The following is a 26332-nucleotide window of genomic DNA, read 5'->3' as shown; positions in this document are numbered from 1 at the left end:
CCAACACGTATGTTTTATGTTTCAGACTTTTCAGAAAGATGTGCGCTACAAGATGAACATATTTTTGAAAATTCGATTTTTTTAGTTAGCAAATATTGTCGATCCGGGGTTGACGTACAGAGCGGTCTGAATTTTAGTGGGTAGTCTCCACGTGACCCGTGTTTACATTTAGTGATTTTGCTGTTTCTCCTTCGTTTATTTTCACGTCAAATGAAAACAAAATGGATATCTGTGACCGGGAGCTGTCAAGTGAATTAAAATACATTCACATAATTACGGAAAGCTAAAATATGTTATTAGTTTCAGATTTTATTTTAAATGAAACAACAAGTTTACTGTTACCAGTCACCATTTTATTTATTTCCACAGCGCGTTTCAAAAGTTTAAACCTCCATCATCGGGTGGATTTACATTAGTTAGTATTACATTTGTGTGTGTGTTGTGTTACGATTTTTGGAGGAACTTGTGGTACTGCCTCCAGTGGTCACAGGTTCCTTTTGCTGTCGTAACACATCACATGTATACTGCCACAGTATACATGCCACACAGTATACATTACATTATTTAGTATTACATTTGTGTGTGTGTTGTGTTATGATTCTTGGAGGAACTTGTGGCACTGCCTCCAGTGGTCACAGGTTCCTTTTGCTGTCGTAACACATCACATGTATACTACCACAGTATACATGCCACACAGTTACATTACATTATTTAGTATTACATTTGTGTGTGTGTTGTGTTATGATTCTTGGAGGAACTTGTGGCACTGCCTCCAGTGGTCACAGGTTCCTTTTGCTGTCGTAACACATCACATGTATACTGCCACAGTATACATGCCACACAGTATACATTACATTATTTAGTATTACATTTGTGTGTGTGTTGTGTTATGATTCTTGGAGGAACTTGTGGCACTGCCTCCAGTGGTCACAGGTTCCTTTTGCTGTCGTAACACATCACATGTATACTGCCACAGTATACATGCCACACAGTATACATTACATTATTTAGTATTACATTTGTGTGTGTGTTGTGCTATGATTCTTGGAGGAACTTGTGGCACTGCCTCCAGTGGTCACAGGTTCCTTTTGCTGTCGTAACACATCACATGTATACTGCCACAGTATACATGCCACACAGTATACTGGCAGTATACATGTGATGTGTTACGACAGCAAAAGGAACCTGTGACCACTGGAGGCAGTGCCACAAGTTCCTCCAAGAATCATAACACAACACACACACAAATGTAATACTAAATAATGTAATGTATACTGTGTGGCATGTATACTGTGGCAGTATACATGTGATGTGTTATGACAGCAAAAGGAACCTGTGACCACTGGAGGCAGTGCCACAAGTTCCTCCAAAAATCGTAACACAACACACACACAAATGTAATACTAACTAATGTAAATCCACCCGATGATAGGGGTTTAAACCTTCGAAACATGTCGTGGAAATAAATAAAATGGTGGCTGGTAACAGTAAACTTGTTTCATTTAATGTCAGTACACTCACGGTAAAGCCTAACCTAAAAATGTCCGCATTTAAAGATTTGATTTTATTTCCACCTTTCTGACAGTCAAGCATTAATCACCTTGCAGAACAATGAAGTAATTTTTGTCTGTTTCCTAAAGAAATTTGGCTTTTATTAATCTTCTCCGCAGAGGCAGTCAATGTATTTGAAATGAAAGGTTTAATTCCACAGTACTGGCTCGTTTCAACTGTTCACTGCATTTCAAGTGCATGTTTTCATCTTCTAGCATGTATGGCGTTATGCCATAATAAAGAACCAAACATAATATAATACAGTACTGGTGCTCCAAGAAAATTTACATCCTGAAAACCTGGCTGAAAAGCCTAATATCAGGTCGAGGTCTACTTCATTGGGAATCTGGACATACGAATGTGCACTTTAAGTATACACTTTAAATGTTCACATTTTAATATGGTCCACGAAATTATGATGCTCTTGGAGTATCCTCTGATGTCTTGTTTCTTTTATGACATAATGTATCATCTTTCAATGTTTTACACGTACATACATACAGGCTTCCTACATCATGGTAGCTGCGGAAGCGCGATGTCGCCTGTTATCTCTGCTCTCTGGCAACTGCTGAAACGAACCTATTTCTAACAGGTTGTGGGAAAATATTGCGAGTGGTGGTTTTAAATGCGTTACTTTCAAATTAAATATTCTTTTTCGTAAGTTGAGCTATGTGCGAGAATGTACCATGAATTTCTTAAATCACTGAGCGTTTGACTATCATTTAAAAATCAACTCTTTGATGACAAGTAATTTAGAAGAATTTTGAACCCTTAAGATCAGACATTTATGTCATTATTAAAAATATTGTGAATGGTGGTTTGAAAGGCGTTTCTTTCAAAGTAAATATCCCTTTATGTAAGTTGAACTAAGTGCGAGATTGTACCATGAATTTCTTAAATCACAGAGTGTTTGACACAGTGATATGTCCAGCAATAATGTATGGGTCAGAAACATGGAGCATGACTAAGCAAGAAAAGGCAAAACTATTAATATTTGAAAGAAGAGTAATGAGGAAGATATGGGTACCAGTTTTCGATAACAGAGAATGGAGGAGAAGGAAAAACAAGGAAATCTACCTTCTGATGTGACAACCAACTATCCTACAGAAGATAAAGAGCAAAAGAATACAATGGGTGGGCCATGTAGCCTGTATGCCAGTTGGAAGACAGGCGAAGATGGCACTAGAGGGAACACCAAACACCAAACAACCCCCTGGATGATCAAGGCAGTACTGTATGGATGACCTAGCAGCCCTGGGAATTGAAGACACCTGGAGGAACCGGGCACAAAACAGGAAGGAATGGAGGCAATTAGTGGAAGCAGCGTGTGGTCTGCAGGGCCTGTAATTGCTGGATATCTATCTATCTAGTAACAGAACTCTATAAGTAATGTAATTTATTCCTTTAAGATGTTGTGTTAATAGTATCAGAATTATTGACCCAATATGGAAGAAAACATACATACCCATCTATAACAAGATCAGTCAATTCAGCCATAGTCAAATTGGTCTTATTTTCAAGACACAATTTCTCAATAACTGTAAATGATAGCATCAAAATGACTGTGGCAGTGCATTCCCGATTAAAAATACTTTATTTAAATGTGCATCACAGTCTGTTGCAACAATGCATTATTATCCAGATGAGACAAAGATTGGTAGATATGATGTACATACACAAACAAATGATTAAAATTTCAGAAAAAATGGATGATTTACTCAATATAAAGAGCTGCACAAATTGAGCAAGTCAGTAATGTGTTGGTGCACCTCTGACACTTATGCAAGCAATTAGCCTGCTTGACATTGATTGATAGAGTTGTTGGATGCCCTGCTGCAGGATATAATGCCAGATTCTGTCCAACTGGCTCCTTAGACTGTCAAAATCCCAAGCTGGTTGGAGGGCTGTGCCCATAAAATTCCAAATGTTCTCAATTGGGGAGAGATGCAGTGACCTTGCTGTCCAAGGTAGAGTTTGGCAAGCACAAAGACAAGAAGTAGAAACTCTTGCCAGGCATTATGTTGTTGAAACAAAAGTCGAGGATGCTCAGACATGAAAGGCAACAAAGCGAGGTGTAGAATATCACTGACGTACCACTGTGTTGTAAAGTTGCTGCATATGACAACCAAAAGGGTCCTGTTATGAAATGATATGACACCCCAGAACATCGTTTCTGGTTGTCAGGCCAAATGTGGGGTGACAGTCAGATTGGTATCCCACCACTGTCTGAGGTATCTCCAGACACGTCTTCACCAATCATCAGGGCTCAGTTCAAAGTAGGACTTGTCCCTGAAAACAATTCTACTGCAGTCAATGAGATTCCAGGATGAATGTGCCTGACACCATTGCAAACAGTCTTATTGGTGCACAGAGGTCAATTATAGTCTGTGCAGGGGGCGCCAAAAGCACAGTCTCCTTTCTGTGAGCCACTTATTAACAGTGCTTATGATTCCTGGAGCCAGTTGCACATTGAATTGATGATAACAGTGAATATGGGGCTCTGAGCGCCTCTCGGACAATTTCTCAATCTTCACATTCTGTCATCTCTCTAGGTCAACCACTTCCTTCCTGAAGCTGTGTTCTGCCATGGTTCACGCATTCATGCCAGCATTGTCAAATAGTGGCATGTGTCCTATTCAAATGTAGAGTGACTCAGCAATTACTCCATCTGGTTTCTTGAGCCCAACTACATGTCCTCTCTCAAATTCTGACATCTGCATATATTTTTCATGCACCAGTCTGCAAGGCATAGTTATTGCCCTCCTGAGTACACAAAATGAAATTTGCAAAGGCTTTATACCCTGGTATTGACATGTCCCCTGTTTACTGTCCTTGCCAGCTGCATGGAGAAACTGTGATGCAGCATCACACATTCATCCATCGACTGCCATAGTATACAATTTTCCATTTTCTGTTGATACCTGTATGAATATCAATTTGTGACCAATTTGTATAACTCCTGTGTGGTGCACCATTTTTCTTATGTTTTTTTTTTCTTGTATTTCTACCCCAGGTCCATAGCCGCAGGTACCTGATAACATGTAGAATGGTCTACTCAAATCCAAATGGTATAGCATTTTGCTGTCCAGGACTTGTGCTTTTGGTTCCAGGAAAGCTGCATCACATTTGTCTGACCACTTCCAGGGCATGTTATTTTTAAGTAACTGGCTCAGGCCGGCCGGTGTGGCCGTGCAGTTAAAGGCGCTTCAGTCTGGAACCGCGTGACCGCTACGGTCGCAGGTTCGAATCCTGCCTCGGGCATGGATGTGTGTGATGTCCTTAGGTTAGTTAGGTTTAATTAGTTCTAAGTTCCAGGCGACTGATGACCTCAGAAGTTAAGTCACATAGTGCTCAGAGCCATTTTTGAACTGGCTCAGGGCTGGATTATTAAAGGTATGTGATGTCACAAATCTCCTATACGACCCAAATACTACAATCGTAGCTGTCAATACTTTCCTCTTCTTTGGCTGAGCAAATTCCTCAATAGGCCCAAGATCTCCAGCTCATGGTTGAACACCTTTGCTATCAATCACATGACCCAAAAATTTAATCGTTTTATTAACCCAGTCTGTCTTACTAAATTTAAGTTCTATACCTCCATTCTGCATAGCGCACCAGTACCCTCTGCAACAATTCATAATGCTCTGCCCACATCTCTGTAGCTATTAAGGTGTCATCTACATATACCATTAGCTGGTTCATCACCTCAGGCCCTAACACCTGATAAATTGCTCTTACAAATACCCAAATCTACATCTACATCCATACTCCACAAGCTACCTGACGGTGTGTGGCGGAGGGTACCTTGACTACCTCTATCAGTTCTCCCTTCTATTCCAGTCTCGTATTGTTTGTGGAAAGAAAGATTGTCTGTATGTCTCTGTGTGGGCTCTAATCTCTCTGATCTTATCCTCATGGTCTCTTTGTGAGATATACGTAGGAGGGAGCAATATTCTGCTTTGGAGTTTATCTATCATCTCCGTAATGCTTTCACGATTACTAAATGATCCTGTAACGAAGCACGCTGCTCTCCGTTGGATCTTCACTATCTCTTCTATCAATGCTATGTGGTACAGATCGCACACCAGTGAGCAGTATTCAAGCAGTGGATGAACAAGTGTACTGTAACCTACTTCCTTTGTTTTTGGACTGCATTTCCTTAGGATTCTTCCAATGAATCTCAGTCTGGCATCTGCTTTACTCACGATTAATTTTGTATGGTCATTCGATTTTAAATCACTCCTAATGCCTACTTCCAGATAATTTATGGAATTAACTGCTTCCAGTTGCTGACCTGCTATACAGGGCTATTACAAATGATTGAAGCGATTTCATAAATTCACTGTAGCTCCATTCATTGACATATGGTCATGACACACTACAGATATGTAGAAAAACTCATAAAGTTTTGTTCGGCTGAAGCCGCACTTCAGGTTTCTGCCGCCAGAGTGCTCGAGAGCACAGTGAGACAAAATGGCGACAGGAACCGAGAAAGCGTATGTCGTGCTTGAAATGCACTCACATCAGTCAGTCATCACAGTGCAACGACACTTCAGGACGAAGTTCAACAAAGATCCACCAACTGCTAACTCCATTCGGCGATGGTATGCGCAGTTTAAAGCTTCTGGATGCCTCTGTAAGGGGAAATCAACGGGTCGGCCTGCAGTGAGCGAAGAAACGGTTGAACGCGTGCAGGCTAGTTTCACGCGTAGCCCGCGGAAGTCGATGAATAAAGCAAGCAGGGAGCTAAACGTACCACAGCCGACAGTTTGGAAAATCTTACTGAAAAGGCTAAAGCAGAAGCCTTACCGTTTACAATTGCTACAAGCTCTGACACCCGATGACAAAGTCAAACGCTTTGAATTTTCGGCGCGGTTGCAACAGCTCATGGAAGAGGATGCGTTCAGTGCGAAACTTGTTTTCAGTGATGAAGCAACATTTTTTCTTAATCGTGAAGTGAACAGACACAATGTGCGAATCTGGGCGGTAGAGAATCCTCACGCATTCGTGCAGCAACTTCGCAATTCACCAGAAGTTAACGTGTTTTGTGCAATCTCACGGTTTAAAGTTTACGGCCCCTTTTTCTTCTGTGAAAAAACGTTACAGGACACGTGTATCTGGACATGCTGGAAAATTGGCTCATGCCACAACTGGAGACCGACAGCGCTGACTTCATCTTTCAACAGGATGGTGCTCCACTGCACTTCCATCATGATGTTCGGCATTTCTTAAACAGGAGATTGGAAAACCGATGGATCGGTCATGGTGGAGATCTTGATCAGCAATTCATATCATGGCCTCCACGCTCTCCCGACTTAACCCCATGCCATTTCTTTCTGTGGGGTTATGTGAAAGATTGAGTGTTTAAACCTCCTCTACCAAGAAACGTGCCAGAACTGTGAGCTCGCATCAACGATGCTTTCGAACTCATTTATGGGGACATGCTGCGCCGAGTGTGGGAGGTACTTGATTATCGGCTTGATGTCTGCTGAATCACTAAAGGGGCACATATCGAACATTTGTGAATGCCTAAAAAAACTTTTTGAGTTTTTGTATGTGTGTGCAAAGCATTGTGAAAATATCTCAAATAATAAAGTTATTGTAGAGCTGTGAAATCGCTTCAATCATTTGTAATAACCCCGTATTGTAACTAAATGATAAAGGATCTTTCTTTTTATGTATTCGCAGCACATTACAATTGTCTACATTGAGATTCAATTGCCATTCCCTACACTATGGGTCAATTCGTTGCAGATCCTCCTGCATTTCAGTACAGTTTTCCGGTGTTACAACCTCTCCATATACTACAGCATCATCCGCAAAAAGCCTCAGTGAACTTCAGATGTTATCCACAAGGTCATTGATATATATTGTGAATAGCAACAGTCCTACGACACTCCCCTGTGGCACACCTGAAATAATTTTTACTTTGGAAGACTTCTCTCCATTGAGAATGACATGCTGCATTCTGTTATCTAGGAACTCTTCAATCCGGATCATGGAAATGTTATGGCTGAATGGCTAAACACAAAATTGGTAACAGAGACCTTCATACAGGAAAGTTGCGTATTTCCATGACTAGTTTGCTAACCCTATATTGCATTGTCCACAAGTCACATACATGGATGACTCATCTTTCGACATGTGCCTACCTGTCTCTTGTTCCTTGATGTCATTTAACTTCCTTGCATCCAAGATGAGTCTTACACTACCATTCATCTTTAGGGCCATAAGCAACAGATTGACGTATTCACTACTTGCTCTGACCTCTTCCAGGGCACATTATTTTTCTATAACTGACTCAGGGCTAGATTATTGATGCTTTGTAATGTCACAAACCTCATATAGAACACAAATACTCCAAATGTAGCCCTCAATACTTTCCTATTCTTTGGCTGAGCAAATTCCTGAATGTGCCTTGAACCTCTCGAACTCTGATACTCCCTCTTGTATTTTGCTCTGAAATGTCTTCAGTGCCTCTTTATCATGACTAATCCTACAAAGCTTCACTAATCCCACACTTGCTTTACTGTTTCCTTCAGACACATATTGTGCCACCTTAAAATTATTACACAATTTCCTTCTGCTAAAATATGAGACTACTACTTCTCTACCACGAACTTGGAATTTCAGTTCACAGGATTCAAAGTTTACTTCACACCTATACAAACTCAGGAGATCAGCACCTATAAAAAATTTGCACTCAGTTTGACCTCCCCCTCAATGCCAGCTGTACCTTGCCCATCATTCTGATTTCTACTCTTAATAAGCTGCTCAGCAGTTGGTACAAGACTTTGTAGCTTAGCTTTTGGTGACTTCTCCAATATGCCATTTCCTGCTGCTGCTGAATGTGCCCACCTTGACGGCTGTTTGACTGCTTCCTCACCCACCATGCCTCTGCCAGCTTTCGTTGTCTTAGATTAGATTAGATTAGATTTACTTTCATTCCAATTGATCCGTAGTGAGCAGGTCCTCCAGGATGTGGAACATGTCAGACAAACAACAGTACATGACAAATATTTACAACTAAAACAAATAAGCTAATGTACCATTCCACAGGTCCCAAGTGGAATGATCATCATTTTTTAATGAACACTATATGAAAGTCATTTTACAAATACTAATGCACTGGATTTAAAATAAAAAAGTTTTTTATTTATTTATAAGGTAATAAACATGTAATAGAACTACTATAATACTTATTTACAATGAACACATTACTGCTCTGAAATGGTGCAGAAGGTAGATTGTACTTACACGCACACTCACATACACACACACACACACACACACACACACACACACACACACACACACACACACACATTTTCAATGAACACATTACTGCACTGAAATTGTGCAGAAGTTATATGGTACTCATATACAAATCAGTTGTTTTTACTGAGAAATTCATCAATGGAGTAGAAGGAGTTGGCCACCAATAAATCCTTTAGGCTTCTCTTAAACTGAATTTCATTGGTTATTAAGCTTTTAATGGCTGCTGGCAAGTTATTGAAAATGTGTGTTCCTGAATAATGCACACCTTTTTGTACAAGACTAAGTGACTTTAAATCCTTGTGAAGATTATTCTTATTTCTAGTATTGATTCCATGAATTGAGCTGTTGGTTTGAAAAAGTGATATATTTTTAATGACAAATTTCATTAAGGAATAAATATATTGCGAAGCAGTAGTTAGTATTCCTAGTTCCCTAACCAGGCTTCTGCGAGATGTTCTTGAGTTCACACCACATATAACTCTTACTGCACGTTTTGTGCCTGGAAAACTTTAGTTTGGCTTGAGAATTACCCCAAAAAATAATCCCATATGACATTATGGAATGAAAGTAAGCATAGTATGCCAGCTTTTTTATTTTTATATCCCCTATGGCTGACAAAATTCACATTGCAAACAGAGATTTGTTAAGATGCTTCAGCAGTTCTGTGGTGTGCTCCTCCCAGTTGAATTTATTATCAAGCTGTAATCCCAAGAATTTAACACTGTCCACTTCTTCTATCTTCTTGTCATCGTATGTTAGACATATACTCGTGGGACACCCCTTACAAGTTCTGAACTGCATGTAGTGTGTTTTTTCAAAGTTTAATGACAAAGAATTGGCTAGGAACCAGTGATTAATGTCCACAAATATTTTATTGGCTGATCTTTCTAAGACTACACTTGATTTGCTATTTATTGCAATGTTTGTATCATCGGCAAACAAAACGAACTTGGCATCTGGTAATGTTACTGATGAAAGGTCATTGATATACACAAGAAAAAGTAAGGGCCCCAAAATGGAACCTTGTGGGACCCCACATGTAATTAGTTCCCAGTTGGATGATGCCTGATAGCTTGATACATATCTCTTTCCTAATAACACCCTTTGTTTCCTGCCAGAGATATAAGATTTGAACCATTTTGCAGCATTTCCTGTTACACTATACTATTCTAATTTACTTAAAAGGATATTGTGATTTACACAGTCAAATGCCTTTGACAGATCACAAAATATACCAGTTGCCTGCAATTTTTTGTCTAATGAATTAAGCACATTTTCACTGTAAGTGTTGATAGCCTTCTCAATATCAGAACCTTTTAGAAATCCAATCTGTGACTTTGACAGTATGTTATTTAAGATAAGATGGTTATAAAGCTGACTGTACATTACTTTTTCTAAAATTTTTGAGAATTCTGACAACAGTGAAACTGGAAGGAAATTTGATGCTATTTCTTTATCTCCCTTCTTAAACAGTGGCTAAACTTCAGCATATTTCAACCATTCAGGAAATATTCGACTGATAAACGACTGGTTACACAGATAGCTTAATATGTTACTTAGCTCAGAATCACATTCTTTAATTAACTTTGTTGATATTTCATCATACCCACTAGATGTTTTTGATTTTAAAGATTTTATGATGGACATTATTTCTGTTGGGGTAGTGAGGGTCAAATTCATATTATGGAAGTTACTTGAAATGTCTGGTCTGAGGTATTCCATAGCAGCATCTACCGAACCTGACAACCCCATCTTTTCAGTAACAGTTATAAAATGTTTGTTAAAAAGTTCTGCAACACTATACACATCTGTCACTAATGTATCATTTACTCTTAATGCTATTTGTTCCTCTTCATGTCTGGTTCTACTGGTCTCCTCCTTCACTATATCCCATATTGTCTTTATTTTGTTATCTGATATGACTATCTTTTCCTTGTAATATATTTGCTTTGACATCCGTATTACAGTCTTTAATATTTTGGAGTATTTCTTATAATGTGCTATAGCATCAACATTGGAAATGTTTTGGATTGACAGATACAGTTTTCTTTTTGTTTTACAAGATACCCCTACTCCTCGAGTAATCCATGGCTTCTTTGTAGACTTTGCTCTAACCTTGGTAAGTTTTGGGGGAAAGCAGTGTTCGAATAAGGTAAGCACTTTATTAGCAAAAGTGTTATATTTTTCATTCATGCCTTGAGCACTGTAAACATCAGTACAGTGAATGTCTCTGAGGAGTGTCCTAAAATAATCAATTTTTGGCTTACTGATTACCCTCTTGAGCTCAGATTTAACAGATTTTATATCCTGTTCAGTATTAACATTTAACAGAAGGAACTGCACGTCATGGTCTGAGAGGCCATTGACTATTGGTTTTGTAATATAATTTTGTTAATTGGCCTTTTCTATAAAGATATTATTAATGGCTGTTTGTGAGCAAGTGGCTATCCTAGTGGGGAAGTTTACAGTGGGAATTAAGTTGAATGATTGTGTTATTAACTCAAATAAGTTCTTATTGGGAGAGTCTTTAAGGAAATCTACATTGAAATCACCAGCAACCACTATTTCTTTGTTTTTGGTTGTTAAATGGGCCAGTACAGCTTCAAGGTGGTTTACAAAACAATTAAAGTTACCTGCAGTTGCTCGATATACACTTAATATTATGAAGGATTTTTTGTGAAATTCTAATTCTGTTGCACATGCTTCCATATGCTGTTCTAGGCAAAATTTATGAACGTCTATGTTCTTAAATTTATGACAGTTCCTGATGAATGTGGCAACTCCTCCTTTCTCCATTTTTGATCTACAAAAGTGAGATGCTAACCTAAACCCTGTAACACTTAAAAATTCTATACCAGTGGTCACATGATGTTCAGAAAGGCAGATTATGCCAGCTGGGTTTGAAGACTCTAATTCATCTATGCGGATAGTTAATTCATTAATTTTATTTCTCAGTCCTCGAATATTTTGATGCAATAAAGATAGCTGACATTTCACATTGACTGAGTTAAAATTGGGTAGAGTTAAAACATCTGCTGACTGTTGAAAATTCTTAACCAATGGCTGTTTATGCTGATGTAATAAGCTGGAATTATGTTTTTTTGATTTCTTTCTCAAACTGAAGGTTTGTCTCAGTCCTAACCTCTCTTAAAATTTGCTTTCTTTCTGTCCTCCCTACCCTAAAAAAGGGTCTTTTCTGAACCCTATAACCACTGGTATTTTACCACTCATGACAGTGCCTCCCCCCTTTAACTTTCCTGCTATTTCCGCAGCCAATTTACCCTTATTTGTGCTGCTCTTACCTTTAGGTCTTGTCATTTCCTTTGCATAACTCTTTGGCACTGGCTGCCAGCTCCCCAATGGCTCTGACCTCACCTCTGTCTGAAAATATTTTTGCATAGCATGCAGTTCTGTTGGCTACATACAGCAACAGCCATTTGATCACTGCTGCTTCCCTGTAGCACACACATGAGCATCCAGCATTGTACCTGATAACGGCATAAAAGTCGAAATCTAGATTAGTACAGAAGATACATACAGTAATACAAAGTCAAATAGCGGTTCACTCTTCTGAAAAATAGTTCTGTTTCACATTTCTTATTTTATGATGACTAATTACTGCATTTTATGGACTATAAGACACTAAGGGCTATTAGACACATCTTAAGTTTTAAGCATTTTTTTAAATAACATTTTTATTATCAGAGTGAAAAGCCAGACTAAAAAAAAATCTTATTTTATAAAACTGAACTGACCTTTAAAATCCCTCAAAATCATCATCTTCTAGTTTTTACCATTTTGTGTTCAGCCCTCTATTTACATATTTGGTCTTCCTAATATTTTTCAGTTCTTCTGTACTAGCCTGCCAATTGTGAATGGTTTTTTGTGTTGGCGGAGGGTTGAAATGCTGCTCAACTGCTGTTTTTCTATGTTCCTCTGTATATGGTATTACTTTCAATTTATAGCCCACATCATATGAATACCTTTTATTTTTTTCTATTATGAAACTAGCTACAAACAAAAATATTTTACCATTACTAATAACAAAAATCACTTTCAATTCAGGTTCACTGGCACAGTGGACTGCAATGACGTGTCATAGGCTAGATAGTGTACTGGGTTTATGATGATGGTGGGGTGGGAAGGAGAGAGTGTTAGCAAGCTTGTGTATCCCCGCAATTCATGTTTGTTGCATTGGTGCACTGCTGCTTCCACTTGATTCTAGTGTTCCAGATAGTGGTAGGTTTGCCACAGCTTTGAATACATGCTCGTTTTTAAGACTGGCAGGAATTTGAAATCAAACACTGGACAACATTTTATATTAATTTTGAGTATAAGACACACCTGAATTTTGGTGGCAAATTTTCACAGATAGAAGCAAGTATTATAGTCTGTAAAATATGGGAGTTATTTCTGGCATGCCTTTTTCCAGTTTCCTGGCTGCTTAATGCACCAAATTGTAACATTGTATCATTGCCTGCTCTCTGGAGGAGAACATCGTACACCTCTTTGTTGACTAAAAAACAAAATAAGACCTTACATTGTCATTCCTACAAGAGATCTACCTGTTTTAACCTGCAGTGCAGCCACTAGTGTGGTGTTCGCCTCTACAGTAGCATAAGATGAATATGTGGAAGTTAAGGTTTACCACTACTAAAAGAAGTAACGAAGTTCTGATAAAAATGAATTATATACTTGAGGCAGATTGTCCTTTATGAAACCTTGTTATAAAGTTTCACACATATCACAACACCATATTTCTGACAATTAAGCTTATCCCAATTGTGCTTTCACAAGTATAATGATCTTTTTGCCACATGGGTCTTCTCTACCCAATGCCAGGATCTTTTCCAAAGGAATGATGCAGACCTACACAGTGCTGCGCCATTAAATGTCCACAGTTCAAATTAGTAGTGGTCATAACTGACAGGTTGTCCTTGACTTCTGCTTGACCACAAAAGAGAAGTACAGCAGCAAGAGCAAGTTCAGTGGTTGACTTACTATGTACAACAACATCTGTGTTGTTGCTGGGAATAAACTTTGCAAAATGAACTACACTCATCTATACCTTTGTCATCACTATAGTCTAAATGCAATTTTAATGCACAGTTATAAAACTGAACAACCTACACACAAGTTACTCCACTTGCTCTGTCTCTGTTTGAGAGCAAAACACAAAGGTTATTTATGAGATTAGCTTTAGCAATGCTGACACCCATCCATCCTGTTTGCCACCAGAATTCCAAGTCCTAACAGTGGTGTTCCTGTTGCCCTTCCCTCTCTCTGCACCCCTGTGATATCAGCCACCATCTTTTCCGTAAAAATGAATGTGCTCATGCTTAACTCATTCTCATTGACTTCCTAGCAATCAAGTCACAATTGTGATTGGCCACTCTTAATTGAAATCACTATACCTCCTGTTTTGGTGCTCTTATTTACATATGTTACAGATGAGAAATAGTACTAGGATAAATAAGGTTCAAATGGCTCTGAGCACTATGGGACTTAACATCTATGGTCATCAGTCCCCTAGAACTTAGAACTACTTAAACCTAACTAACCTAAGGACATCACACAACACCCAGTCATCACAAGGCAGAGAAAATTCCTGACCCCGCCGGGAATCAAACCCGGGGGCAGGAAGCGAGAACGCTACCGCACGACCACGAGCTGCGGACTACTAGGATGAAGCATGAGCATTCATGCTCATAACATTGCCACGTATTGAATGGAGATGTTTGATTTGATTTGATTTGATTGTGGTGGGGAAGCTAAAACAGCTTTTGTCTAATGTGAATTTTAAAAATTTCCCGGCGAATTGACTGTTCAAACAAATTTCGGGCTTGCAGCCGGTCGTCGTTCAATACTTCACACGATATTTCAACTGGGCACCTGCCAGTCATCTTCAGGTGAGCCGTCGCAGACTGGCGATAACGTCCTCCGCTCCACAATATATAGCGTACTGTAACTATCCTGCGCATGCGTCGAAAACTTGATAGTTGAACCAACACTGCCCGCCGGCAGCGCCCTCGCTGGTGGAATAGTGGAACTCAGTCATCCTCTGTGTTGCTGTTTGCCACAGCCGTCAATGCACTCTGTCGTCTTCAATTTGAGCAAATCGTGGAGATGATGGGATTCCATGCACTGTCCAGCTGGTAGCCGCTGTCACGGTTTAACAGATTTTCCGCCAGTCGTATTTCTACGGATTCTTTAATAATGGAGTCCCAGAAAGACGTTGCTGTGGACAAATCATTGTTTTCTCATACTCCATTGAATGTCTAGTAGAAATACAATGTTCAGCAATAGCGGACTTGCTTGGCTGCAAAAGGCGGGTGTAACGTTGATGTTCAGTGCAGCATTCTTTCACGGTGCGTGTGGTTTGACCTATGTAAGCCATACCACATTGGCACGGTATCTTGTAAATTCCGGCCTTTCGTAGTAACAGATTGTCCTTAACTGATCCCACAAGGTCTGCAATCTTCGATGGTGGGCAGAAAACCACTTTTACCTGAAATTTTCAGAGGATTCTTACTATTTTAAATGAAGTGTTGCCAACGAAAGGAAGAAAAGCTAAAGATTGTTCCAGCATGTTCTCCTCTTTATTCACTTCCTGCTTCTTAGTTTTAACTGTTAGTGCCCTGTTAATCTGCCGGATGGAATACCCATTTTCGCTGAATACTGTCTTTAGATGGGCGAGTTCTTGAGATAAGCTATCTAGATCTGAGACAGTATGAGCTCTATGAACAAGTGTTTTAAGCAAACTCATGGTTTGCGATGGGTGATGGCAACTCAATGCTCGCAGGTACAAATCAGTATGAGTGGGTTTCCGGTAAACTGAATGCCCTAGAGAACCATAATTCTTCCTTTGAACCAGGATATCCAAGAAGGCAAACAACCATCTTTCTCTATTTCCATGGTGAACAGGATGTTTCTATGAATGGAGTTGAGGTGATGTAGAAACTCCATTAATTTATCTTCTCCATGAGGCCACACTATGAAAGTGTCATCCACATACCGCCAAAAAACTGTTGGCTTCAGGGCAGCTGATTCAAGCGCTCTCTCTTCAAATCCTCCATAAAAAGGTTGGCGACCAAAGGAGACAGGGACAGTCAGTCTGTTCAAAATATTCTTGATTAAACATAAAATAAGTTGAGGAAAGTACGTGTCTGAACAAAGCAGTGATATCAACAGGAAACATGTTACCAATCAGTGTCAAAGAATCTGCAAGAGGAACTTTTGTAAAAAGTGAGACCACATCAAAACTTACTAGAAGGTCTACACTGCTAAGACAAAGAGCCCCCAGTCTATTGATAAAATCAGCTGAGTTTCGTATGTGATGTGAGCACTTGCCTACGAAAGGTCTCAGTAAGGAAGCGAGATGTTTAGCTAAATCATATGTAGGAGCTCCAATGTTGCTCACTATTGGACGCAGAGGAAGACCCTCTTTATGAATCTTTGGAAGGCCATACAGTCTTGAAGGTACACAACCATGTGGTTTTAACCTCTTGATGGTCTCTTGCGGTAAGGAGGAGGAATTTAATAGTGCTGAAGTTTTTCGTTGCACGCGTTCTGTAGGATCGTAATCAATCCTCCTATAGGTAGAGTCACTTAGCAGACCATACATCTTATCTTTATACACACCACGAGGTAACAAAACAGTTGCATTACCTTTGTCAGCTTCCACAGCAACGTCTTTCTGGGACTCCATTGTTAAAGAATCCGTAGAAATACGACTGGCGGAAAATCTGTTAAACCGTGACAGCGGCTACCAGCTGGACAGTGCATGGAATCCCATTATCTCCACGATTTGCTCAAATCGAAGATGACAGAGTGCGTCACCGACCGTGGCAAACAGCAACGCAGAGGGCGACTGAGTTCCGCTATTCCACCAGCGAGGGCGCTGCCGGCGGGCAGCTTTGGTTCAACTATCAAGTTTTCGACGCATGCGCAGAATAGTTACAGTACGCTATATATTGCGGAGCGGAGGACATTATCGCCAGTCTGCGACGGCTCACCTGAAGATGACTGGCAGGTGCGCAGTTGAAATATTGTGCGAAGTATTGAATGACGACCGGCTGCAAGCCCGAAATTTGTTTGAACAGCTTTTGTCTAACCTGCCACTGCCTGCACCAAAACTGAATTTATTGTGCAGTATCACTCCCTGTATCTCTAATAAAGCCAACCAATGACCTTAAATAGTGCATGGAGTCCCTTTACCAGTTTTTTGTTAGACATAATTTCTTCATGTCTAGTTGTCCCAGAAATTCTGTGTCTCTTGCTCTCCAGTGCTGTGCATTCTAAGATTAAGTGTGATGTAGTTTCTTCACTCTTATCACAGATCCTACAGTCAGGGTCTTCTTCCATTGTACCCATTGTATGTTGGTGTTTTTTGAAATTCCCATGGGCGGTCATCAGTCCAACCATGAGTTTAATCTCTTTCCTGTTCAAGCCAGGGATTACAGAGCTTCTTTTAGAATATGGCTTTGGCATCATAAGCTTACTATGTTTTTGTTTATAGACCTTGGTCCAGTATTCTATGTGCTGTCTTCTAAGCCAGTTCAATAGTTCCAGTTTGATCATAGCCTTGGTGATTGTCAGGACAGGTTCCTGTCCAATGAATGGAGCCTTTGCCCTCATCCTGGCCAATCTGTCAGCTTGTCCATTGCCACTGATTCCTGAGTGGCCAGGGACCCACACTAGGTTTACCCTGTTGCTTCCCCCTAGCTCCACCAGAGCCATGTGACATTCTGCAACAATCTTAGATCTTGTTGCAGGAGCTGCCAATGATTTCAGGGCTGCCTGGCTGTCTGAAAAAATGTAGATGCTACAGTCCTTGTAGCACCTATGGATATTCTCCTCCACTCACACCCTGATTGCAGTAATTTCAGCTTGAAATACCAAGGCCAGTTTTCCTAGAGAGATGATGCCCTCCAGTCTCGGCTGAAACCTGCACACCCCATCCCCAGCACCTTGGTCTGATTTCTATCTATCAGTGAACCAGACAATGTCCCCCGTACAGTGTCGAACTGTTTTTACCCACTGCTCCCTGCTTCTAATTATTATATTGTAAGGCTTGTCAAAGCAATTGGGAGTTATTACATAGTCAGCCAGCATTTCCCTAGCCTCTCCTATATTTACCTCACTCACTATTTTAGTGTGTGATTCTGGATATCCCAATGAGATCCAGTTTTTACCAGTTTTCAGTCTGTATGCACCAGCTGCTGCCTCCATCTTGACCCAAAGGTCTAGTGGAGGCATGCCCAGCACAGCTTACATCTCAGTGGTTGGTGTGCTGCTAATTCCCCCCTGTTATGGCTAAGCAGGCCAGTCTCTGCACCTTAGCAAGGTCCTTACCTGCAACCTGCTGTTCTACCTTCTTCCACCACACTACAGCCCTGTAGGAGATCCTAGGTCTAACAACCGTGGTGTATATCCAGTGTATTCCTTTGGGGCTTAGGCCCCAGTTTTTGCCACACTGGTACTCACTAGAGTACCTTCCACCTCAGAGCAGATGCTCTTAATGTTAGAGGTCCATGTTAGTTTCTCATCTAAGGTTACCCCTAGTAATTTCACTATCCCCTTCACAGGTAGAGTTTCATCGAAGAGCTTTAGATTCCAACTTGAGTGTTGGATATGCTTCTTAGTGAATGGTACCACAACCATCTTGTTAGGATTAACCCTTAGATCCTGTTTAATGGACCAGTCTTGCACAATGTCCAATGCACCTTGTGCCATATTCCTACCAGTGTCAGTAAATTTGCCAGGTATTACTAAGACAAGGTCATCTGCGTATCCCTGTCAAAAGCACTGTCTGGAATTTAGTACTGCAATGAGTTCATTCACCACTAGAATCCACAATAAAGAGGACAAAACTCCTCCTTATGAACAACCTCTAGTGGGGTTAATTACCATCTTTTCATTCATTGTGGTGGCCTCTACCTTCCTTCCATGAAGCATGGCCCTAGTCCACCTACTTATAGTGGTCCCTTGGTCATGCACCTCCGCTGCCTTAACCATGGAATCGAAGGTTGTGTTACTAAAATGTCCCCTCGATGTCCAGGAAGATGCAGAGGGCTATTTCTTGAAAGTGAAATGCTTCCTCCACCCTCCCACTGAGTTGATGGAGAGCCGTCTCACATGATTTACCTGGTTGATATGTGTGTTGGTTTGAATGTAGAGGAGCCCTAATTAGCCTCCTCTCTCCAAAATTTACATTAACCAGTTTTTCCAATGTTTTAAGAATGAAGGAGGACAGACTGATTGGTCTCATATCCTTCGCCTTGGTATGATCAGTTCTCCCTGGCTTTGGAGTAAAAACAACGTCCTCTACCCTCCATGCATTGGGAATGATCCCTGCTGTTAGGCTAACCCTGAATACTCCGCATAGGATTCTTATGAGATTCTCTCCTGCCTGTTGCAGGAGAGCTGGAAAGATTCAATCTGGGCCAGGTGACTTAAATGGTTGGAATGTTCCCACCGCCAGTTGGATTTTATTGAAGTCGACGCACTCCTTGCCCAATTCCCAGTCCTCTCTTCGAGTGCCTGGGAACCATTGTCTAACAGGGATTGCATTCTGGTCTATGTTGTCCGCCATAGAATATTGAGGAAAGTGAGTTTTCAGGAGCAGTTCCAATGACTCATGTGCTATCTTTGTGTATTCCCCATCCTCCTTCCTCAATGTACCTGCTGGATTAGTTGGTACTCTAGTGAGGATTTTGTGAAGTCTGGCTTGAGCAGTCATGCCCTCAAGTGGAGATGTTAGTTGTGTAAGAGCTCACCTGCAGCTGAAGATTTTTGGATTGGGTGGCCCATATTATGACTTGCATATGAATATTTGTATATTTTGGTGGCTAACTTGTATGAGTTATATGTTTCAACAGAGACTTGGTCAATAAAATGTGTAGTAAATTAATAAAATATGAAAGATCACAGAATTATTTTTTATTCCTATGTTATGAATTAACTATCAGCAAACCAAAGAGTGTAACTAATGTGTTTAACCATTATTTTGTGAATGTGATAGCACACGTACAAGCAAAATTTCACCAAGAAACATCCTGCATGCATCAACATTGGTTAGTAGATAACACATTATTTGTCATGCCAGCTAGAATACAAGAGGAACAGCAGGAAATCAAGCTTCTAAAATCAACTACTCATTAGGAATAGTCAATATGCTAGATTTTGTTGTAAAAATATGTGTAGACTTGATCTCTGAACCATAGACAAAACTCATATACCTGTCCATCTCAACTGGGAACTTTACAACTTGCTTAAAAATTGTTAAAGTGAAACCACTACACAAAAAAGGAAGCCAGAAAGTGGTGTTAAACTATGGACCTGTTTCTCTACTGTCTATTTTCAAAAATTCTATAGAAGGTTTTACATGAAAGACCATCTAATTTCATAAATAAATATAATACACTAATAGAATCATTGCATAGTTTTAGAAAATATCATTCATTCAAAACAGCAACATTTTCTTTTCTGTATGAAATGGTACAGGCCTTAAATAAGAAGGAACATACCCTGAGCATATTCCTAGACTAATAAAAAGCATTTGATACAATCACTCATGATGTTTCATAAGTGTAAACTTTCTGGTGAAAAAAAAAAAATGTTGGTCTCAGAGAATTCTAATGTTGAACTTGAAATTGACTTCATTGATGAAGATGAGGGTTTTGTACCAGAGACAAGTAAAGATGATGATTATGGAGACCATGTGAACAAGGTGGGATTAGTGGAGAAGGATTCTGATTCTGGTCTATGTCAATCCTCACCTCATCCACCACAGCAGGTCAAGTTGAATAGCTCTACAAAGATGATTGCTAGAAATGGCACCAAGTGTGAGAGTGCCAGTTTTTCATCTTCTGGAAGAAGGTTGGCTGTGACCATTCTAAAGGAGAGAGGAGATGCCACCACTTCTGCTTGATAACTTGTAGATGACTCTGTCATCTGTGGTTTCTGTCTAATTTTTGACAAAGCAATGCTGTGTCTAATGCAGAAATACACAGAATCAAATGCTTGAAATGTACTGAAAAACAATAATTGGATCAAGTCACTTGAGAAGTCACAACAGCTGATAATCATCATATAAGCTCATTGTGTCATTTGTATAAGAAATACATCTGTGGATGATCTTTGGTTACATTCTTGGAGGCATACTTTCTGATTTCCAGTTTCTGTGAAGATTCTCTTAATTGAAGTAGTAGGAGCTGCACTACAGAATTTTGTTTAATTTAATCTGGAACTCCATCACATTACCAAAAAGTAATATGGAAGAGAGTTTAACATTGTACTCATTAGAGGTAGCCCGCCATGTTAGTCATGAGACATTCAGTGTGCTCTGAAAGGTTGTTCAATACATAGAACCCACATTTCTGAATCCTTTCTGTACTAGTTTTAAGCCTTTAAGTCTTTGTAAAAGTTGTAGTTTTATACTTATGCTCTGGACTATTTCTGAGGAAAGAGTAGTATTAATTACTGCAAAGGACATAATGAAAAAAATGTGCTGTGAAGCAGTTGTCTAAATACCAAGTGTTCTGATTAGATTGCTGCAGCATGTTCCACAATGATACTAAATTACTGAATTTGTTGGATGATTTGTGTAGGGAACCTCTTCCAGGGATAAGGTACTCTTCCTCAGGAATCTTTAAATTAATCTCAGTCTGGCATTTGCTTCCCCAAAACTAGATTTGTGTTTTCATTCTATTTTAATTTACCATGAATTGAAATTGTAAATACTTGACATTATTTGCTCCACCAATAAATCAGTGATAATTTAATCAAACAATGAGTCTTGTCTCATATACATTTCAACACATTTTTATATGTTGCAAAGGTCAGCTAATATTTGTTGAACCAAGTGTTGATCATCCAAGTTTTTCTTGCAATTTTGCAACAGTTTCTCATTGTACAAACTTCCTGTACACAACTGCATTTCCCTTGATTGCCTCCAAGAACTGTGTTGTCTTCCAACTCAGTAGATGTACATCAGGAGCTCTCTCAACTTGTGATCTGAGTGATTTGCCCCTCACTCCTTTTCAAGCCATCTACAACCACTTCATCTTTCCTCCCTGAAAACTGAGCATATAATTTATGAAATCTAGGATTAATATTTTCTACTTTGAAGTGTTTTCTATTAGCATTAGTAAACATTTGATCTCCTAATGGTACCCATTCTGTCCCCCTGTAATTTCAACAGCTTTCTAAATTGAATTTTTCCTTAATACTTGTCCTATTAGACATCCTAGAAGTATGTTAAATACTACTTCCACTTCTGACAATGTCTCCTTATTGAAAATGAAGTACTGAGTTGTATTTGCCCAGAAGTTTTCATCCCAGGAGCATGTCTTTATATTCCACATAAAATATTTTGTTTATGAAATAGCAGTTGCAAAAAACGCATAACAGGTTGTTAGCAGACATCAGGAAGGGAGTGAGCAATCTCCAGGTCAGAATTTTAAAATAAAGTAAAAGAGTTTCATGCATTACTAGCCACTCCTTCTACAATTTAAGAGAATTTTTGGACTCGGGATGTAAATTCTAGTAATACTAATGTTCATATTATACAGGTTCTTAACTTTTCCAGTAAATAGACAGCAGATAGTGTTCTCTGAAAACAGTCAAGCTATGTAACTTTTCAAATCAACTAGTACACAAAATCGGCAGGTGATTAGTGGAAAGGGAGAATATGTGTTTTTTTTTTTTTTGTTTTTTTTTTTTTTTTCAAAGTAACTACATTTTTCATGATCATCATTTGTTGTAAATATACTTTAACAACAACCAAAATTTCTTTCACATAACGGCTTTCCTGCATCCTTACTTTTTAGATCTCCTAACAGTTTGTTGTGTCCTAGCTATACCTATTGATTTCATAAGTGAAGCAGTGGGTCAAACATGTTTCCTAAATTTACCTCAAGGCTATTAGAAAAAGTCCTGTGACTTTCCCTTTGTTTCCTTATGCACTTCATCAATCTCTTGGAATGTAACATCCATTTTCTATTAGCTGGATGAAGTCAATATGGCATGTTACTTCCACAAATGATTTATCATCCTGATGATATCACAGTAATTTTTACCTTAATTATGTTCATATGGCCACCTTTCTTGAAGTTTCTTGATTCAGTGGACCTGCTATATAGTGCCACTGATTTGTGCTGCTTGACTTCTTCACCATCTGCAGAGGGTTGAGTGCTATAACAGAATTCTGATCTGCACAAGTTTTTATGAAATGATGTAACCACTTTCTAAATACTTTTCTGTATTTTATTGCACATATATAACAATTACAATGTGAGGTGAACAGATCTCTTATTAATTTGTAGACCAGAACAAAATCCCCAAATAGAGTCTTAGAACAGAATGACGTTTTACATTATGTCTCTCCAACTGTTTGTCAGGCATTGACATTGTCCCCTGCCAATCTACTCCCTAATTTCTAAGACACGGCCAAGCCACGATTCCAAAGCATAAGCAACCCATTCACTGCAGTGGAGATGCTCAGTTGCCTTTCTCTGAATCTGCTCATGCATCAATCCAGAATTTTTATATGGACATCTTTTATTGGCTTGTGAGGAATAAGTGAATAATATTATTCAAGTTGAACAACATTTTCCATCACACTCTCTCCATCATTAACCTGTCCACATCTCTCCCTGCTTTATCAAATTTTGACTGAAGGGATCTTTCATTCCCCCCTAGTTTTTCAATTTTCCTTTTTATACTATACATCTGGGAAAACCACCGAATACAGTCTTTCACTTCCCTGGTGATTAAACAGTCCAGAACTTTTTAAACTACTTTTTATTGCTGACAGTTATCTGTTTCTATTAGTGTCCTGATAAATATGTTCACTGTGCATTTCAGTTGCTGAATTAAGTTAATAAACAAGATAATTATGTAAGTGAAGTATTACTTTCAATAAGAGAAAAATAATGTTCAGCTGAAACATACTTCTCAGATTGTTCATTAAGAAATAATGTAATACAGCATGTTCAGTTGTTAGCTACCATAGTCAGATATTTAAATATAAATCATTTCAAATATGTCTCCATTTTATAAGGAAACATTGTTTATTTATTTAAATGTCTGGCATATTACAGCATTTAATTAATTCAAAATTCTGTGGCACTGCAGTGCAATAGAAGGTTTGTCCTAAAACTAAAAATTCTGAGGATAACCTTCATCTATCTACATAACTTTCAAGTTTGAAATTGCCCCTCCAGATAATAAAATACATATTGATTTTTAGCATAATTTTTTTCATTTTTTACAGAATCATCCAATAAAGTCAACATACAGCAAACTTAGGTTATTGTGCCGATCCCTGGCTGGAAATAATGTTTATTACTTAACCATTACAGCACCATCTTATGGGGAAGACTCAAAGGTAAGTGTACATTAATTTAATAACAAATTGGAGTATGTGACATAAATATAATAGATGTAACAATATCACTCTCTGGTTTTTCCCCCATACTTCATTACTTGATTCAGTGGAAAGTCTCTGTGTTTTGGAGCTCTGGATTATGTGTAGTCCACCCATTCTCCTCATTATATTCTTTTCTATTTTTTGTTGTTTTGATTGGCTCAGATAAAAAAAACATTTGTTATATTTTAGGCCAAATTTAATAATTCTATTATGGTTGCAAAATGTAATATTTATTTAATTGTGAGATTTTTTGATCTCAGTAGCATTAGAATTTCTAGGATGTGGATCAAGTCAGTGTTTTTACAATATTTACAATCATGAATATTCCATAAAATGTACAATAATGGATACAGTAGAGTACAATATTGCAGCTTCAAGGTAATATTCATATCAGCTAAAGTTACATCATAATAAATAAAAATAAATAATGTACATAATACAACAAGATATACAGGACAAGACATTAGATTGATAGTAGTAATATCTAAACATTTGTAAATCAGTTACATCTTTTATGACAAAAAATATATTTATCCTTGCACTAAATGGTCCATCTCAGTTATACAATAACTACGTCCATATACTTATTACGATGTATTGATAGTTTTTACTTTTTGGATCGTCTGTCTACAACTGAATGAAACACAATTTTCTTGCTGTATGCACTCATTTCTGCTAAACAAATAACTAATTGAATAGAAGGTATTTTGTAACAATTATTCTTTCAATTTGCTCTTGGTGGATTCTTTCAATTTGCTCTTGATATCACTATGTAGAACACTGAAAACTGTCATTACTGAGTAATTTACTCTTTTCTGCACAAGGAAAAAGTTTCTAAATACTGTAGGAGTAAAGGAAGCCACTCATCGAAAAGTAGGAGTGTCTAGCTGTTGACAGACACACAGAATAAAGAAAGGAAACTTGCTCAAGTTTTCAGAGTAAACCCTTTCTTGAGCTAGAACACAAATACATACATATGCATGCTTTCACACACCCATGTCCCTCCATGGCACCAACTGGATGCACAATTCTAGCATTGCAGTTTGGAAGATGGGCTAGGTTGGGTTAGGAGTTGCATCAGATGGGGTGGGTAGAGGCAGGAAGAGAGGTTAGTGATGAATGGCTAGTGCCTTGGAGGGAGGCAGCAGGTTTGCTGGCTAGGAATGCAGGAGGGAGGATTGGCAGGTGCATAGGCTAGACATGTGATACACAGATGTCAGAGTAGTGGGGAACAGCTCACACTGAAGATGATATGAGGTCATGAATTGGCAGGGGGTAATACGATGGAGAAAGGATAAACTGTTGGGTGGAGAGTGTAGGTGAAGCTGGTTACCAGAGATTGAGGCCAGGACAATTATGGGGGGAAAGGATTTGTTGCAAGGATAATTCCAATCTGTGAAGTTCAAAAAAAAACTGGTGGTGGGGAGAAGATGACACGTAGGCGAGGTTGTGAAGTAACCATTGAAGTTGGGCATGTTGGTCTTAGTGGTCAACTTTGTTGGTGGTAATAGTTTGGTGGTGGCCATTCAACCTGGTGAATAACTTGTTGGTAGTCTTACAAATATAAAAAGCTGGGTAGTGTTTATAGCAGAGTTGGTATATGACATGGCTGTTTTCTGAGTGGTGCAGCTTCTGAAGGGAAGGATAAGCCTGTGACAGACTGTAGAAGGAAGTGCTGGAAGGTTATCCAGGCAGATCTTGCACCTAGGTCTTCCACAGTGATGATTGCCACGCAAGGGGTTGGAAGTGTTAGTGATATAGGAGTGGACTAGGAATTGTGTAGGTTGAGTGAGTGATGGAATACCACTTTATAATGGGTGGGAAGAGTCTTGGGCATGATGTCACTCAGGTCCAAGCCACACTGTTCCAAATTGAATATGAAAAAAACTAACACCTGTAAAGTGTTGTGAACCATTATTACCACGAAAATTGTATACATTTGCTGATGATAATCAAACTGCAATTACTACTGAAACAAGTGTTAGTGACAAACATGAAAGTGTGAAATGTTATGGAAATGAAGTTCATAAGCAATGCAGGGGTGGAGAAAACTAAACAACTGCAAAACAC

The 26332-nt window shown here is 39.0% G+C and overlaps 1 protein-coding gene across 1 annotated transcript in view; it reads left to right on the top strand.

Moving 5' to 3' along the window:
- Nucleotides 1–26332, top strand: part of LOC126174922 (cytosolic carboxypeptidase Nna1-like) — a 551652-nt gene that overhangs the window by 163777 nt on the left and 361543 nt on the right. Inside the window, exon 7 of the mRNA XM_049921363.1 lies at nt 24107–24220. Within this exon, the coding sequence (XP_049777320.1) occupies nt 24107–24220 (114 nt within the window). The remainder of the gene's footprint in view (nt 1–24106; nt 24221–26332) is intronic.

This window comes from Schistocerca cancellata, chromosome 3 (genome assembly GCF_023864275.1).
Source record: "Schistocerca cancellata isolate TAMUIC-IGC-003103 chromosome 3, iqSchCanc2.1, whole genome shotgun sequence".
Taxonomy (NCBI): domain Eukaryota; kingdom Metazoa; phylum Arthropoda; class Insecta; order Orthoptera; family Acrididae; genus Schistocerca; species Schistocerca cancellata.
This window is presented reverse-complemented; position numbering and strand designations above follow the sequence as displayed.